This window comes from Benincasa hispida, chromosome 1, assembly GCF_027475165.1.
Source record: "Benincasa hispida cultivar pf3 chromosome 1, pf3_genome.v1.1, whole genome shotgun sequence".
NCBI classification, from domain to species: domain Eukaryota; kingdom Viridiplantae; phylum Streptophyta; class Magnoliopsida; order Cucurbitales; family Cucurbitaceae; genus Benincasa; species Benincasa hispida.
In genome coordinates this window covers 7590295-7607798 of record NC_143478.1, presented here as the reverse complement: position 1 = coordinate 7607798, position 17504 = coordinate 7590295, and the positions used below count along the sequence as shown (strand labels likewise).

Here is a 17504-nt window from a genome sequence, read left to right as displayed (position 1 = left end):
ATTGAGGTCATGTTACCTATGGTCATCCAAGTGAAGTGAAGTCTCTGTCATGAATGGCGTTATATAACAAGATGTTAACACTTCATGGTCAGGTCTTATACAAACTCTTTGTATAGGACGCCCCCGCTCACATGTCCCCACACGAATGATCAAGATCAAACCATCTGTAGCAAGTCACCATACTTGTAACTATTCTACAAAGCGGGTTGCATCCGTAGCATTACCAGGATAAGGTTTCCCTCTTATATCCATATACTACAAACCATTTTGGTTGTCACTTAAGACATGATCCACTTGTATGTCACCACATATATGCTTAAGTTACATAACGACAACCAGGGATTTTAGTTTATTGGTTTATGGTAAAGCAAATAAAACATCCAATGTGCAAAGTCAATTAGTGAAGAAAATATCATATATTATACATCACAAGCGTTCGTACAAACTACAGGACACGAGACTTTAGGGCATCATCCCCAACACCTTTTAACAACTTTCCTTACAAGTAAAACACATCAAATGCAATCATAAGTGCTACATATTTGGGTGCATATTACCCTAAATACTTTTCATAAGAGACATACCTAGCGATGACGAAGAACCCGTTATAGGCCAAAAGAAACAACCTGAACTTACATAGTAAGTCAATCTACAGAACCCAAAACATCGGCTCTGATACCAATTGTAACAACCCGACTTCTTAGGACAACTAAAAAGGAGATCGTTACTGTATTTATGCATAAATGTTCACATTGAGGAAAAAGAAATAAACAAAATAAAATAAAATAATAGAGTTTTGGACTGCTTAAGTGTATAAAGAAACTATTTGGACTTTAACTCAAGATGTCAAATCATTTGAACCTGGGCACCCTTTAACATGAAAATACAAAATTTAATTAAAAAGCGGAGGAAAAATATTAACTAAAAAAGAAATCTCTAACCCCTAGACCCAGTCAAGGAAGGTTTGGGTAAAGAAAACTATATATATATATATATATATATATATATATATATAAACATGAGAGGACATATAAGCTCAAATGTGGAAGTGTTTCTAATTCCGTTGGTACTGTCACGGGTTCCTCTTACCAGTCGCCCGAGTATCCTTGCTCTTACTTGAAAAACATATAAAGATAAAGGATGAGTATTAAATACTCAGTAAGTGATCCCATTACCGGGATAAGGCTATGCATCCACAAGCAAAATATGTTTGGGCCCGTGGTTCAAACAACTATAACTGTTTTCAAAAAAAAAAACAACCAAAGGATATATTGTCTTGTCTTGACTCGCATGTCTAGTGGCCTGATGGCAAACCGTCAACACATAGAAATATATATAAAAGTGAACTTGGTGGTACACAAAATTGTATCATGCAAATGAACCCTTCAGCTCACGCATGTCTAGTGGCCTAAAGGCACACCATCAAGACATGAAACTAGACTCGTCGGTCCCTTGAAATAAAACATGCATCAAGGTGAGACGGTAAACTGCCCTATTGGTCTAATAATGCATCACATACATAATTTCAGTATTGTTCCCGCTGCACAGATTATAGCATAACATGGAAGTTCAAACATGCTCATTATACTCATAACTGTCATGTAACAAGTGTATCACAAAGACAACATCATGTTTCTAAAATCCATTAATTAACTTTATAAATCTAATCTAGGCTGCCTGGCACGAAGGCACCGATAATAGTACCACTTACCTCAAGTCACGAGTCCAAGAGTAATTCAAGAAATCAATCACCAATGACAATCAAATTCACGCTTAAGGTGTTGGACAACTTACTTAAGTATCCAAAATCCTCGATCTAAAATCCATGAAACGAAGGCTGGTCAAAAAACACGGACCAAAACTGGCGATTCGAAAACCCAGACCAGTGCAGACGGATGAAAACAGAGAATAGAAACGGCTGACAGTGGCGTGTTGGGCCGAGGCACTCAGATCCGAGCAAGAAACGCACCGTGAAGTTGGGGACTCCAACGGCGTGCGACAGCAACGCTCAACGAGCTGATGACTAACGATGAAGCTGAGGACTCCGATAGCAACGCATCTTGAAGAAACTCGACCAACGGCGTGCGACTGGCGAGCTCCCAGATGGCGACGACTTCGGCTTGAGTGTGAGTAGCGGTAATGAGCTCCTAAGTGACAGCAACTCTGGTTTGAGTGTGAGCAGTAGCGACAAGGGTTTCCTTCAAGGGGAGGGGGCTTCACGCGAATGAAGAAGTTTTGAATTTTTCCTTTTTCTTTCTTTTTTTTTTCTTCCTACTTGTGCCAATATATAATATTTAAACCTCTTTCCTTTTCCCTTTTAAATTCCAAATTCCACCTTCTTTTATGAAGTCCAAAAAGGAAAAAAAAAATCTATCCTTAATTCTCATCCAAATAAAACCCAATAAAACCTCATCCCAGATAAATTCAAATTTAATAGCTCACATCTTTTCCAAATATTTTGAATCTTCCACCAAAATCAAATTGAATTATCTCAATAAAATAATCAAATCTCCAATTGCAAGCCAAGTTAAAACTCAATGAATTCCAAATATTTTAATTGAATTTAACTTAGCCAAATACTTAAATCTCAAATTCTGATTTATCCAAGTAGTCTAAAATAAATCGAGATGTTATAAAAGGATTTTTTTTTTTTTTTTGTTAAAACTTTTTTAAAATTGAAAAAAAAAGTAAAAAAAAAAAAATCGAGCCAGACCAAATACAGACTCTAAACAAAAAGATATAACAATTTAAACGAATCCTCGTAGGGAATTTCATTTTCCCAACAGAAAATCGTTGCCCTTGGTGGGGATGGGGGTGGAGAGAGGGTAAATTACCCCCCGGAGACGGGGATGGGAATGCCCCCTCCCCCATCTGGCCCTAGTTCCAAATGGATAAGTACAAAACCATTACTCTTAACATCATAAAGTTCCACTAATTATTGAAAAGATCGTCATCTTTAAAAATCTTTTCAAAACGATATTATATAATAATAAAACCATAAATACTAAAAAAAATGTATTTTTTAAGATAAAAAAACGTAATATTTATAAGAAAAAAAATGTAAACATCGAGGTATTTATACATCTAGAAAACAACTAACCATATTTCAAAGAGAGGGAATACGAAAATTGAGTCCCACGCACAAGTCAAGTGTTTGCCATTTTGCGACTAAATTAATATTTTGACGTTCTTGTAGTCAGATATAACAATTTTGCTATATATCACCCTTTAACCAACTTATTAAATATATATATATATATATTAGAAAGCTACTAATTTGAATCTCCATTTTGGAGGAATTGTACAAATTCCTCGATGTATCGTTGATGAAGTTTGTTGTCCCCAAAAATGGCGGCAGCTTCTTTAGCTTGCTTCCTAATCTTCTCCCCTTCTTCTGAAATCATAGCGTCTCTCAAAGCTTTGGCTATGGCTTCTCCACTAAATGACCCATCCTCTTCCTTTCTTTCAACTTCAACTGCAAAACCCTTCTCCACCAAAAGCCTCGCATTCAGCGGCTGATCCACGATGAACGGCAATAGAACAAGACAATGCCCAAATTGCAGAGCTTCAATAGCGGATCCCCACCCTCCGTGAAACAGACTCCCTCCGATCGCCGGATGCCCCAAAATCTCCATCTGCGGCGCCCACCCCATACTCACTATCCCTCTCTCCACCATTCGATCACGGAACCCGACCGGAAGCGCGTCGGAGTCCTCTGCCCAGTCCGGTTTTCTCAGAGCCCACAAAAATGGCAGCTCCGACAGCTCCACTCCACGCGCAATCTCGTAAATTTGATCCTTCGTGAGCTTGCACTCGCTTCCGAATCCAACGAACACCACCGATTGGGGGTTTTGTTGATCGAGCCACTGGAAGGTCGATTTCCATGGCGAATCGGCCTTGAACTCTGTTTTTTGAGATTTTTGTGGTGGAAGAAGCCCTATAGGAATCACTTTCTTTCCACAATTATTCGAGTACAACTTCAAATAATCAACGTCAAATTCGTAACAACTACGAACTGCAATTGCTCGACAAGCGGAAATAATCTTCGTTACCCTATCCAGATCGCTCATTCCAGAATCATTCTTCTCAAAAAATCCAGCACGAATTTTGGCCGCTTCATGCCGCCGGTACGCCACCATGGAACCGTCAATTGGAGGCGGCGACGTCAGGCTTTCAATCTCCGACAGAGGCAGACCAGTCCCAAGAACATGGGTGAAAAAAGCAAGAAATCCAGGGGTGAGAACGCGAAAGAAGACGATCGGAATTCGAAACTCTTGAGAAATGTCGCAGACCCAAGTAGCGTTGAAATCGACGATGAACCAATCCGGCGGATGTGGATGATCGGCGATGAACTTCCGAAACGGCGGCTCGGCGAGATCTAGGGCTAGTTTGAGAAAGGGGATTTTGTCGAAGGGAATATCGACGGTGGCCTCTGCACCTTCCGGCAAGGGGTCGCCGGGGAGTTTGGGGAGTGGAATCGGGACCGGAGTTATGAAGGGGGAGAGAGATGGAGGAATTGGGGGAAGTCTTTGTAGATTTTTGGGGGTTGAGATGAAGGAGACATGGACGCCGGCTTTGGCTAAAGCTATGGAGAGTTGAAAATGGGGAATTAAATGGCCGAAGGCCGACCATGGAAATACGACAACGTGAAGATCTTTGTTTTCCGCCATTGTTGTGAGCTACAAGATGATAATGAGATGAGATGGGATCCCTCTCGGTATTTATTTTTTAACTACAGTTTTGGTCATTTGAAAAGTCGTGTTTAAGTGGAATAGTTGACCTGAAGACTTCGTTGACTTTGAATTAGAAAAAGCATGTATTTCTAGAAGCGGAAAATGACAATAAATTGAAGAAGAGAAAATTAAAATTAAAGTAATATTAATACTACTTCAGTACTTTTATCAAATTAATAATTTGATCCTATAATTTGAAAAATATTAGAATTTAGTTTTATGGTTAAAAAATCGGAATTGGTCCAGCTATTTTTATAACATTATAATCAAGAACTTTTAAAATGACAAAGGGCTTAATTCTATCTTCCTTGGAGTTACAAGGATCAAATTTGTAATTTAATTTATTAATTTTAGATTTAAAATTATATTTTGATCCACATATTTTGAGTTTGATTTTATTTTGACTCTATCATTTTAATTGATGTCACTAAAGTTAAAAGAAAAAATTTCATGAAAAGTAGTCTCCATTAACCTTCTCTTTATAAGTTTTGAAAATATATTCAAATAGTATTTTTTTTTTTTCTTCTAACAAAATTATTGTTATTATTATTTCATCAATTTAGATGAAAATTAATTCTGAAAGACTAATTTTTTAAAATTTATTGAAATTATATCACTTTAGATGAAAACTGAATTTGGAGGGCTAAAAGACTAAATTTTCAAAAACTTGAAATGAACGGTTTAAATTATTTGAACAGTTTATCTAGAAGAAAAGAAAAGTGAGGTACACACCGTGGAAAATCAGTACTCGGTGCCGCTATTGCTAATTGACTTTTATGTTCAATAAGAACAAAACAATACGTTAGAATAAAGAAAACATATTTTTATAGCTAGCGGTGAAAATTAAATCAAAGTTATTGTAAAAAGGAAAAAAAAATATCAAAGTTTTGGTGTCGAAAGTTCGAAGATTCTAGTTAGCAAGATAATATTGTCAAATTCGTTTTACGTTATAAGAGAATAATTTACAATTTTTCGGGGAATGATCAGAAACTTCAGACCTGCATTTTACAATTTTTAGGTTCACTAAGTTAAGCTTATGTATTTGATAGACAACTAAATTTTTATTTCTAAAAACTATCGTACAAATTCTAAAAACAACAATTTTATGTTTTCATTAAATCTAGATTTTAAAATTTCAATTGTAGAGCTTAGAATTATATCATATAAAGATAAAAATATTTAAAAATATCATGTTATAAATTCAATTCATTTTCTTAAAAGAATTAAAATATATATTATATAATATATTATAAATCATATAATATTATAAAATAATAATTTACATATTTTTTAAATATAAAACATATTAATGAATAAATTAATAATAGTTTGTTGTCAATTAACATTAAATAAGTAACTACAATTAGTTTTATGATCTATAAAAATAGTATCAAACACATTTTAAACAATTATTTAAATTAGAATTTAGTATTTTGAATTTACTGTAACAAGTCCTAAACAAACAAAACTAAAAATTAAAAATTAAAAAAAAAAAAAAACAAAATCCCATTATTGTACTATTTTGATTTTTTAAAAAAATGGGGACAAAACGTGTTCAGAAATTTGAACCACATTTAGATTTACAACATGATAGTTTTTGGAGGTTACCTCCCAAGAAATTGATTGCTGGAGATCTCAGACAAGCTATTAGAGCATCTTTACTCTCCCTTGGCCAAACCTTTAGCTAGTTTCATTTCACAAAAAATAAGAAAAATATTCACAAAATGTGAAAACATGAAGGAACTAAATCCATTGCATCATATAGGGAAATTTTGACCAAAAAAATACTTGTGAAGCTTTACAAAAATGCCAGTGTCCACGCCGAGCAGGAAATTCGACATTTTAATCTGGCTATCTCGGTCTCTCGCACATATTCCAGGCTGCCAAAAAGAACACAGGCAAAAGGATTTGTACGACAATATGGTAGTTTCTTGGGGTGGTTCAGAATTTCGCGTTGATGGATGAGTTGCTTTCTTCTAAACCGAATTCATGGCTCTTCCAATCGCATTGAGATATGCTGCTGAACTGCTTGCATTGAAACGACGTGGGAATAGCAAAAGATTGACCCCCATAAGTGTGAATATTTTTCTTTGAAGTACATTGTCACTTGTTCGTCCAATCTGACATGGTGCTACCTAAGGTTGCGCCATTCTCCTTAATGATCCGTACTGACTGAAGGAGAATATCTTGCTCTGTAGAGAACAAATCTTCTTTACCCTACACAAACAATTTTCAATTTTGTAATTGTAAAGTTTGAAAGGACAACATGTCAAAGGAGTACCAACGACCATAAGCGAATAATAGGTAAAGATGACCACGAGAAATATTAAGCTTACCATTTTTTTAAGATTACAACCGAGTGTCAATTCTGCACATGTACTTTCAATTTGAGAGAGAAAACAATAAGGAACCTCCTTGCCCAAGAACACCTTAGGGTGAGACATAAGCATATTCTTAATACCATCTGATATCCGAGAAACTGTACTAAAATCATCAACCTGCAAAGGAATTTTCTTCGTGATTGCACGCCACTGTGCCCGCGACTTATTTATAATTACCTACAAAAGTTATCACCACTTTATAACTGAAACTTTAGAATAACCACAACATAAAAAATTGGACTAAACCATTATTTTAATCCAAGAACTCCATCGCAGTCTTCAACGTGTTAACTGAAATGGGTTGAAGCAGATGGAACCAAATGAGCAATCCCTTGAGAGAATAATTAATCTAAGAGATTCATGCAAAAATATAAATATTGAGACACTACATAGCATATGCCAAGAATCTCAGCATAAGTTCAAAAATCAAACATAGAATATAGAGATAGCAAGAAAGCTTTCCAGGTCCAAAAAGTTAATTGCTCTTTTTCTCCTCCGGGAGTTAGAGATGTGATTTTTTTTTTTTTTTTTTTTTTGGGGGTACAAAAAGTTGGATATTTGAAAATTGTTAAAGTTAGCAATAGAAAATATTTCCAGCCTTCCAGTAAAAGGATTTAAACATAACAATCATAGGCTCTTGCTTCATGAGGAAAAGTTTCTAGAGGATCACAATTTTACCTAAACTTGAATTTCAAAGAGAAGGCCCATATCCCTTCAAATCTCCCTGATGGCAAATGTCCTTAATCAAAATATTAGCAAGACATGAATCCTTAAACTATGGAGACTATTTGTTAAATATGCCTGGAATTATATTAAAACCCCCAAAAGGAAGCATATAGCCCAGTATGTCGGGTGAACAAGTAAAGGTACGGTGATAATATAGAAATAAAAATAAGGGCCGAGAACAATAAATATTGAAGGACAGGGAGGAGGAGGAGGAGAAGCAAAAGGTCCACCTGGCTAGAAAACAGAGAATTTGGAACGACGATTGGAAATTTTTCAGCACTTAATAGCAATGTTGACATGAGTCCCATTTCCACAACTTGACCTTCAATAGCACCAGCCTGCAAATTGAAAATTTCAATTCATATGATTGCAAGTTAACAAGAAAAGACCAATAGAATAAACTTGCATAGACAATCTAAAGTTTCCATTAAGTTGTTTGATTGTCATCACTTTCAAGAAAATGCAGAGAGAAAAAGATTACACACACCTTAATTGTATCTCCAAGTGAAAAGGGTTGTGAAAACTGCATTGTTAAGCCACTCAGAATATTCCCAAGTATGTCCCTTGCAGCAAAAGCAGTGGCGACTCCTGCAAAGAGGAAGTAAGTGATTTAAAGTATTACCAAGAACATGATTGTTATCTCAAGCATATCTCTATCCATCAATAATATAAAAGTGACTACATGAGTAATGTTTATTTATCAAGAGAGAGGCTGGCTTTTTCAAAAAACAAAAAAGTGCAAAGTCAATTTTGTAGAATGGAAATAAAACTGCAAAGTCAATTTGTCACCAATCTCTCACCTCCAATACCACCAACTGTCAACATCGATTGAACAGCCACACCAGATGCCTCGGCCAAAGCCATCAATCCAATAGCAAATAAGGCAACAGATGAAACTTTGTCAATGGTAAGTAACCTGTCCCGATCAAGCCCTGCAAAAGTCTGGATGGCCAAGGCTCGAGATAACACATTTGTTTTCCAGCGATAGATAAACCAGACAAGGGAAAGGATCACAGCCCCTCTGCATGCCTGTGAAACAAACTCCTGTGCTACTGCAGTTGGTGCAACCATCATGCCACTGCAAGTCGAAGTTTAAACAAATAATGTGAGGGAAGATAAAGTACATAGCCTGGAAACTAGTGTATAATTAAGAGAAAGAGCCACTTACATTTGAGAAAATGCAAAGAAGGTAACAAGATATCGCAAAGGATCCTCGAGTGCACCCCAAAAACTTTTCTCATATGGAATTTCCACACTAGGTATGCTTCCAGATAGTATGGAAACAGGACTTCGCATTGAATACTTATGAAATCTCCTCAAAAGCCTAGGCATTACCACCCAAGCCAAAAGAGTAGCAGTCAAGGTCATACTTACGGGAACAATCACATTTTTCAGATATGGATGTGAATCAAAGAGTTTATCTACATGCGGAGACAATTCATCTGACACTTCTTTAGCCTTCTGCCCGGTATAAGATGCTGCATCTACAGCACTCTGCCAAACATCCTTAACCCGATCAAGCAAGTCCCTTCCAAGATCAGGGGGGTTACTGATATCCTGTTCAACACCCGCAGAAGCTGCTGGCACACCAGTATCTCCAGGTACATCAGCTTTTCTACTAGAAGCCGATGAATAAAACCGAGAATTTGACAGATTCCCAAGAGAAATAAAAGGGGTAGTGCTCCAGTATTTCACTGACGATGCGGGCAGAAATGTATCAATGCGATGTGTGCCATAACTTGGGATATGTAAACGACATACAGAGGCGCTCTTCAAACTGTGAGATTCATCTCTATAGTATCTTTTATTTAGAACAACACTCGGTCTGAGAACCCGGTCAACGTATTCGGAAATCTTTGTGTAAGGCTTGAAAGATTGAAATGAGCACGCAGCAAACCTTCTGCATGCCATTGAAGCAAATCCTTCTCACGTCTAGTAAACTCCGTAAGGACCAGGCTGGAACACAAGATTTATCAATTGAGATACCAAATCTACAAGAAAGGACATTCAGCAACATCACAATTTACAGCGAAGACACATTATAGAAACACAAACAGCATAAAAGGCTTCGATTACATCCACAAACTCAAAACCATAATCTGGAAGCAAATAAATTGAAAAAAAGAAAATGAAAACAAATCAAATGATTCAAATCACATCCAAACGATCAAACGCAAAGCAATGCTAAATTCAAATGAATTCTTCTACAACTAAAATATAAATTGCCAGAAACTTCAAAATCACTGACCTAATATGGAGGAATCTGAATGAAGTGAAAACTGGAGCTCCTAAAAGCTCCTCAGACGAGTTCCTACCTTGCAAGGAACGCAGTGGCAAAGGGATTGTGCCGAGAAATTTGGAAGGAACAACTTGTGAATTGTGAGCCAAGCCGTAGAGGATCAATTTTATTTTAAACCGTCGGATGTGTTCATTCCATTGTCGTGAATCGTGATATGCTAATGGGTCGGTGTGTATAGGGTTTGAGTTGGGCTAGCCCATAGAAGCAAGGGCTCGGCCCAGTGAATCGCCAACAAAAAGTAAGATTTTCTTAGACTAATTAATAAATAAAGGGATTTTTACCCAAAAAAAACGTCTTATATTTTAAAAATGTCTTTAAATTTGATTTTTTTAAGAAAGACTTTTAATATTATTTTTGAAAAAAATTATCCTTTTCTTATTCTTTTTGTTCTTAATTTTTATATATATTTCCCTATTTTCAAAACTTTCTTAATAATGGAGAGAGAAACTGTATTTATTATGGAGATAGAAGATTTTTCATATTTTCAAATGGAAAGAGAAAATGCATTTATTTGTTGAGATTTTTTTTCTTTATTTAATTTAATTAGAGAGAGAAAATATATTTAATAATTTTTTTCAATTTTCATTCGTTTCACGTTTTTTTTCCGCAGATCCATGGTTATTTAAAATATACTCATAATATTTTTTTTAGGAATTTGAAAATATTCTAACCAATATACCATAGTATATAAATTCAAAGCTTAGCATAAATCACCATATAATACATTTATTATGGAGAGATAAAGTGTATTTATTACGATTTTTTCTCTTTTTTGATTATAGAGATAAAATGCATTTGATATATTTTTTCCATTCAGCGGACCACCACTAGATGACAGTGTTATCTATAAGCAAGAAAATTGCACGTTGTACCTTCTGGTCATCCAGGCACTTCATATACAGAAAAATCGTCTCTATGGAAGATAGCCACACTTTTGCCTTTGTAGGGTTCTTCAGTGACCTATTAAACATGCAAGGGTTATGTTTCTTGAAATCTCTCAGATGTTTGGCCTCGGCGAACAGATCCTGCATATTCTACTGTGGAGCAAGGCCTTGAGAGCAAGAACATCCTGAGGCAGTTTTCGTCGAGCTAACTGATAACTTGTAGAAATACAAGTTATTTATACTGTTTTATTTAGATATTGCGGCCAAAAGAAATGAAAGTTGCGTCAATTGTATAGAAATTAGCTAAGAAATGCAAGAATTATAAATTGTCATCAATACACCCACTGACATCATTGCGATGGTAGAAAAGAATATTTCAAGTCTGTTTTGCAGGAAATAAAGTCACCGCATGCGTTCATGACTCAAGATAAACTGAACAACGCATCTACATCACACTGCGCCCATCATTCAGAAATGAATAGATGATCAACGCAATGACGGCACATGCGACAATCGATCAAGAGCTTTACGATCAACACAGCTTCAATCGCATGCAGTAATAAAAAAACAACACCGCATGTGAGCAAACGATCAAAGATGTGAAAGAACAACGCAATTGCGAAGGATTCTGACGCGTGTGCAGCTGACCGTTGTGCATTTCTGACGGGATTGATTGCGTAATAGAAGGAATATTCACTCCACCATTTCAGGAACTGCCTTAACAATAAAGTGGGGACCACAATGCAGAGAGTCAAAGCTGAGCCTATAAATAGCTCTAGCTATTCCACTGAAAATATATGTTTGAATACAAGGAAAAGTGCATATATTAATCTGAGAGAGACTGGTTGAGCGACTAATCAGAGTAGATCCGGGAAGAATTAAGAGACAAGGTCGAGAGGTGAGTCTCCAGAAAAGAATCCTTCTGATCCCCGCTGTTGAAGCTCTGTACGAAGGTCACTTCTACCGGATGAGCAAGCTCGAGAGGGAAGCCCTTCTCTTCATCCACTTCACATGTCGGCAAACAAATCTACCATCCAGATCTGTGTCAAGACGTTGACACTCTTCTGTATTTGTTTCTATCTCTTTATCATCAATTGTATTCATCTTCTTAGTATATCATTCACACCATGTATCAGACGCTTAATTCTATAATTAAATGTTATGATCATTTCCATCTCCATCTCTTTGCCTATTTCTGTTCTTCCATATTTCACTTTCTTCACGATGTTTTCTTAATCCCTTGGATAATTAGCAATAATTGAGCAAGTAAATTAATTGGGTTAAGGAAATAATTATGTTTAGTCAAAGCATACTAGACGGCATCTTCACCTGTGAGAGTAGATGTGAAGATGCCATTCCGCCTATCAAGAGAGGGTTGGAAGAATGCGTTCACTAAAGCGAGAAGTACTTCCAGAGATGGAAGCAACCTTGCGTTCATCACGTTCATCCCTGTTTCACCATAGAGATATAGGAACACGGCCGATCACCGAGAGGTGTACGCCAAGGGAAAGCGGAACCTTAGTTATATCTTTAACGCAATTAACAAACTTGTAATGTTTGTACTAATTATTCTTTCCCTTTCTGATCTATCCATAAAGCTTTGTCATCGCATACCACGATCCTTTGTATAAACTTCACAGTCAATCTCGAACTCAATATCATGTATATCATGTATCTTGTATCTTGCATCGCGTTAGCTTAGGTTTATTTTTATTGAACTTTATTTTATTAACACAACTTTAGTTTGCCTGTACAATTTTACTTTGCCGCAATTTACTTTCCTGTACACACACAATCTTTATTAATTGTAAAAACACCGGTCGTATATATCACAAATGTAACACATTAATAACAACAATCCCTGTGTTCGACCTCGGATTACTCCGAGAAACTTGTGTTGGAATTATACTTGGTTTCAGCGCAAGGAAACTTGTGACAACGCATAGCATACTACAAGCATTTCATTAATAACGCATACATTTAGAAGTAGTATCGCATAAAATGTAAATAAGCATAACACAACATCCACACTCCATATCCATCTTTCCAAGTCATCAAGTTTATGGCAATATGAGCTTGTATGATTCGCATTCATCATTGTCCATATCCACATATGCTTATTTAGAGAACATCAATTCAGCAGTGTACAAGTTTATGGCATCGTTGTCGGGGACATGGACTTGTTCATTCATTCACATTCATATTTGTTCACATGTTGAAAGATTAAAAATTATCATTACACTAACACCTCTTCCATTATACTCTTGAATTTTTCCTCTAACTGAACTATCAGTGCAGCAAGATCAGCTTGGGTGACGAATGCATCAGGAGGTAGGTGGACTGATGTTTGTTCCTCATTCTCTGCAATATTCTCAATGGGTGGGTGGCATCCACCCTTCCTACGACCCGTCCTTCCTCCACAACCACCCCTTCATGCACTTCGACATAGTATAGTCAACCTCTTTCAATTTCTCAGTCAATTAAACAGTCTAACACCAACTTTAAAGAAAACAGGCAAGGTCATGTGTACAAATTTTTTGTTTAACATCTTAACTAGAAACATACCTGGCGAGGGCGAAGAATCCATGAATAGCCATAAAGGACTCCGAACCAAGACTTACCTTGTAAGTCAGTCTACAAAACCTAAATCTTAGGATCTTATACCAACTGTAACAACCCGACCATTCTAGAACTCTAGCATGGGTCGTTACTAACAAATGCACATTTTCATTCAAATATTTTGACTAATAAAACATAAATTTAATGGAAACAAGGACAACTATTCAAACCATTTTTGGGTGTGATGCCCTAAATCTCGTAAGGTCTAGTAGTTTTTAAACATCTGTATGAACAACATTATGTGATGTAATAATATGAGATATTTTATTCACTACAGTCTTTGAAATATGAGATATTTTAGTTTCATTTACCACAAACCAATAAATTAAGATCCCTCATTATCGTTGTAACTTAAGCATGTATGTGATGACATACAAGTGGATCGTGCTTTAAGTGATAACCTAAATAGTCTGTAGTATATGGATAAAGGAGGGAAACTTTATTCTGTTGACACTACGAGTGTGGCCTGCTTTGTTGATGTTACAAGTGTTGTAAAGTGCTACAAATGGTCTGATCCTGACCATTCATGTATTAGACATGTGAATGAGGATGCTCTATACAAAAGAGTTTGTATAAGACCGGACCACAAAATGTTTAGTCTTATTATATAATGTCGTTCATGACAGAGACTTTCATTTCATTATAATGACCATAGGTAACATGACCTTAATCCTAAGTGAGTTAGGAACTCCTGCCTATGAGGGCAGTCCTTTGATTTGTATGGGTAAGAATGGCCAGATCGTCGACTCAAACCTACCACTTTGGGGATTCGTCTGATTGGGGAGCTAGAAACTCCGTTACACAACACGAAATTCACTCCTTCCTCGATTCAGGGGTAAGTAGATAATTTGTTCCCTTAAGGGCTGATTCCGGGACTTGAACAATATGGCGCCACACCTTCTCTTAGCCCGAGAAGGATTTACTCATAGTAGGACTATGATGTAGTGTTCATTACAGGAATCAGTGGTACTTAAGAAGTTAGATGTAATTACATGGGCAAAAACGATAAATTGGCCCTACTGTACTTACGAGCGATTTGTGAAGGGTCATTGTACTGTTGATTGGTTATATTCAATGGACACAGAAATATATCTGTAGCATAAAGAGTGCGGCTATCGGACTTTAGTGGAATGCCTACCAGTTAACAGATTGTGGATATTGTGATTAAAGAGTTTAGTCAATTATTAACGTATCGTTGGAGCTTGAAGCTACAGGTCCATAAGGTCCCTTTGGTAGCTCAATGGATTCATGTTGAGAATCAGTTTTTGGGTTACTTTAAAGTGTTCAAGTTAACAAGAGGAAATTTGATTATATATGGTATAATTAAATTGCATCAATTATATGAGATATAATTGACTCAATGTATTAGATACATTTATTGGAGGAATTATTATTAAATGCTATAAGGGAGAAAAAGAACTGTGATTTATATATTGCATGAGCTGTGATATTAAAACTATAGGTTATGAATATATATTATTTATATTTGTAAAAATCAATTATGGAATAATTGATTTCAGTTTTTTCTCCCAATAACCAACTTAGTGGGAAGTTGTGATCAGTTATGTTAACTGGTGGATAAAATGAAAATCGTTTTCATTTTTTTTTATGATGCGATCATTAAACGATTAACAATCGGACGCATAAGAGAATTAGCTATACGATAGCTTGAGAGCATAAACAATTGTGCAACGAGTTTGCTATACGATAGACACTTATTTTCTAAACAATCGAGTACTCAATCTATATGATATACTTTAGTCATCTCCCACTTACTCAATCGTCTACACGATCTGTCAATTCCTCCTACCCTCTACCAAATCCATACAGAGTCCACAACTCTTGGGTTCTCACATCGAGAATATCAAGGTAGTCTTCTGGTGGTGTCTACTTACTGTTTGAGGGTTAAGTTTCGTTTGTTCTTGATCGTGGAGATTGTCGAGGCGTGACGTTCGTGTTGGTGAACGATCGTGTTGTTACATCGACGGAATGAGAAGAATAGTTCTTCAAGGGTAAGTACTCTTAATCCTTAGTATTTTACTTTCAAAGCATGCTATAATTTAGAGTTTATGCATAACTATTACTGTTTGATTGTAAATGTGTATGTTCTGTCACAATGGGATTTAGAACGATCTCGCTTCTGCTCATTGGTCTCTTTGATAAAAGTTACTTTAACCACAACTATTCAAACCAAATTATCACATTAATAATTAAATCAAATAAGCAAAACATTTAATCGAGGTCCCAAAAATAACAACCAGTTCGAATAAAATTTCTAAGACAATAAAATATCCCGTCTGACTATACACTTTAAATGTCAAAACAATCATAAGAGTAAAGAAAAACATGGACTAAGCAGAAACGATTTCTTTTGTTTCCATATGGCTTTGTCACGGGTTTCGTTTGTCACTTGCCAACCTATTTCTATCATTGCTTGCAAAACATAAAAGAAGAAATGATGAGTATAAAAATACTCAGTAAGTGACCCATTACTAGGCCCTCTAGGTAACATGTTAAACATTTTATCTAGGCAATGATGTTAACTTATATCATATCAGTTGTAGTGAATCCAAATGGTCACATATTAGTCATAAACGTGATCCTGAAGGAAACACATATCAGTCACAAGCGTGCATCCAAAACAACCTTAAAAAAATTCAATGAACCTGCTACCAAGACCGTTTACCAACGAAACCTCACAGGACGACGACCGGCAGAAAATGACATTATACCGACAGTGTGACTGGGATTAGACTGACAGTGCAACCTAGAGATGTCGACGGCGTGGACGAGCTGTTGAACGAAGATGTGACGACGGTTGAAGAGCGACGCCGACAAGGGATGAAGACCAGCAGCGAAGAAAGTTGTTGCAGAAAGAGAACGATTGACGTAAGGGCAAAGAAGAAGGGAAGAAGGCGGTGTTGGGCCCTTGCGTTGGAGGGGTTTCGCGTGGAGGGAGGGGTGCCGATAGAGACTTCTTAATAACTTTCCTTTTCTTTTTTTTTTTTCTTTTTCCAAACTCTCTTTTTCTTTCCCTAACTTAACAAAACCCTAAAGAAACAAATATATATATATATATATATAACAATTTTTTTTCCTTTTCCTTTTCCTTCTTTCATTCAAAAAATAAATATATTTTTGTCTTTAAATTTCAAGTCCAAAGTAAAAGATGTTCTCAATAAATATTCTTCTTCCACAATAACTCATAATCCTTATCTAATTAGGCCTAATTTAATTAAGCCCAATATCTCAAATATTTTTCAAAATTTCCCTCCAATATAATTTCAAATCTTCAACCACTTAAATAAAAATTGAATTGCCTGATTATAAAATCCAATTTTAACCACAAGCCAAATATAATTCTAATTAACTCAGAATAATTAAATTAGAGCTAATTTAGAAAATTACTTAAATCTTAAATTCCAATCTATCCAAACAATCCAAAATAAATTAATGAAAATTAAATGATAAATCAGGATGTTACACTTTTTCTACTTCGTACATTATTTTCAATAATGGCGTTCTGAGATTGATAGTGTTTAAAGTTGGCTTTCAATATCCTATGGGTAAACTAGTTACATGGAATGAAGACGCTGAAACTCCTTACAACTGATTTTATGTTAAAACGCAATCATATTTTCAATAGTTACATCATCCTTAAGTTGAAATTCCTTCAAATACTCATTTGCTAACAACTTCATTAGTACAATCAACTTTGCTCTTTCTCACCTTGGAAAAAGTCCATCATTGTGGACATCCATAAGTTTCTGATGACCCCCGCCACCTGGTCATCAGCTTCCCTCACATACACGTATTCTATAGGCAACCAAATGTATTAAGGATCATATTGAATGATTTTCAG

At 35.9% G+C, this 17504-nt stretch overlaps 1 protein-coding gene and 1 pseudogene across 3 annotated transcripts; both read right to left on the bottom strand.

The window, feature by feature from the left end:
- Window positions 1-2315: 2315 nt before the first annotated feature.
- On the bottom strand, window positions 2316-4741 carry LOC120068822 (putative UDP-rhamnose:rhamnosyltransferase 1 pseudogene; annotated as a pseudogene). The gene has a single exon (XR_016531597.1). The product of XR_016531597.1 is annotated as a putative UDP-rhamnose:rhamnosyltransferase 1 pseudogene (transcript).
- A 1544-nt stretch (window positions 4742-6285) lies between these two features.
- LOC120068824 (mechanosensitive ion channel protein 1, mitochondrial-like) lies at window positions 6286-10252 on the bottom strand. 2 transcript variants are annotated; one of them, XM_039020457.2, is made up of 7 exons: window positions 10089-10252; window positions 9009-9796; window positions 8641-8918; window positions 8328-8428; window positions 8071-8178; window positions 7070-7291; window positions 6286-6950 (listed from the first exon to the last, which is right to left on the bottom strand). In XM_039020457.2, exons 2-7 carry the CDS (start codon window positions 9749-9751, stop codon window positions 6837-6839), a joined length of 1566 nt encoding a protein of 521 aa, XP_038876385.2. In that variant the 5' UTR covers window positions 9752-9796; window positions 10089-10252; the 3' UTR covers window positions 6286-6836. The 2 variants fall into 2 exon arrangements, with proteins under 2 accessions (XP_038876385.2, XP_038876386.2); XM_039020458.2 differs by having other exon boundaries at window positions 9009-9831; window positions 10089-10241.
- Between the last annotated feature and the right edge of the window lie 7252 nt (window positions 10253-17504).

Bases quoted from the DNA above. Each gene is read 5' to 3' on its own strand.
- LOC120068824 (XM_039020457.2), bottom strand. From the start codon at position 9,751: ATGGCATGCAGAAGGTTTGCTGCGTGCTCATTTCAATCTTTCAAGCCT. The intron at 8,179-8,327 runs GTGTGTGTAATC...TTCAATTTGCAG, and splicing joins CACTTGGAGATACAATTAAG to GCTGGTGCTATTGAAGGTCA. The intron at 7,292-8,070 runs GTGGACCTTTTG...TAACTTTTGTAG, and splicing joins ATTCTCTGTTTTCTAGCCAG to GTAATTATAAATAAGTCGCG.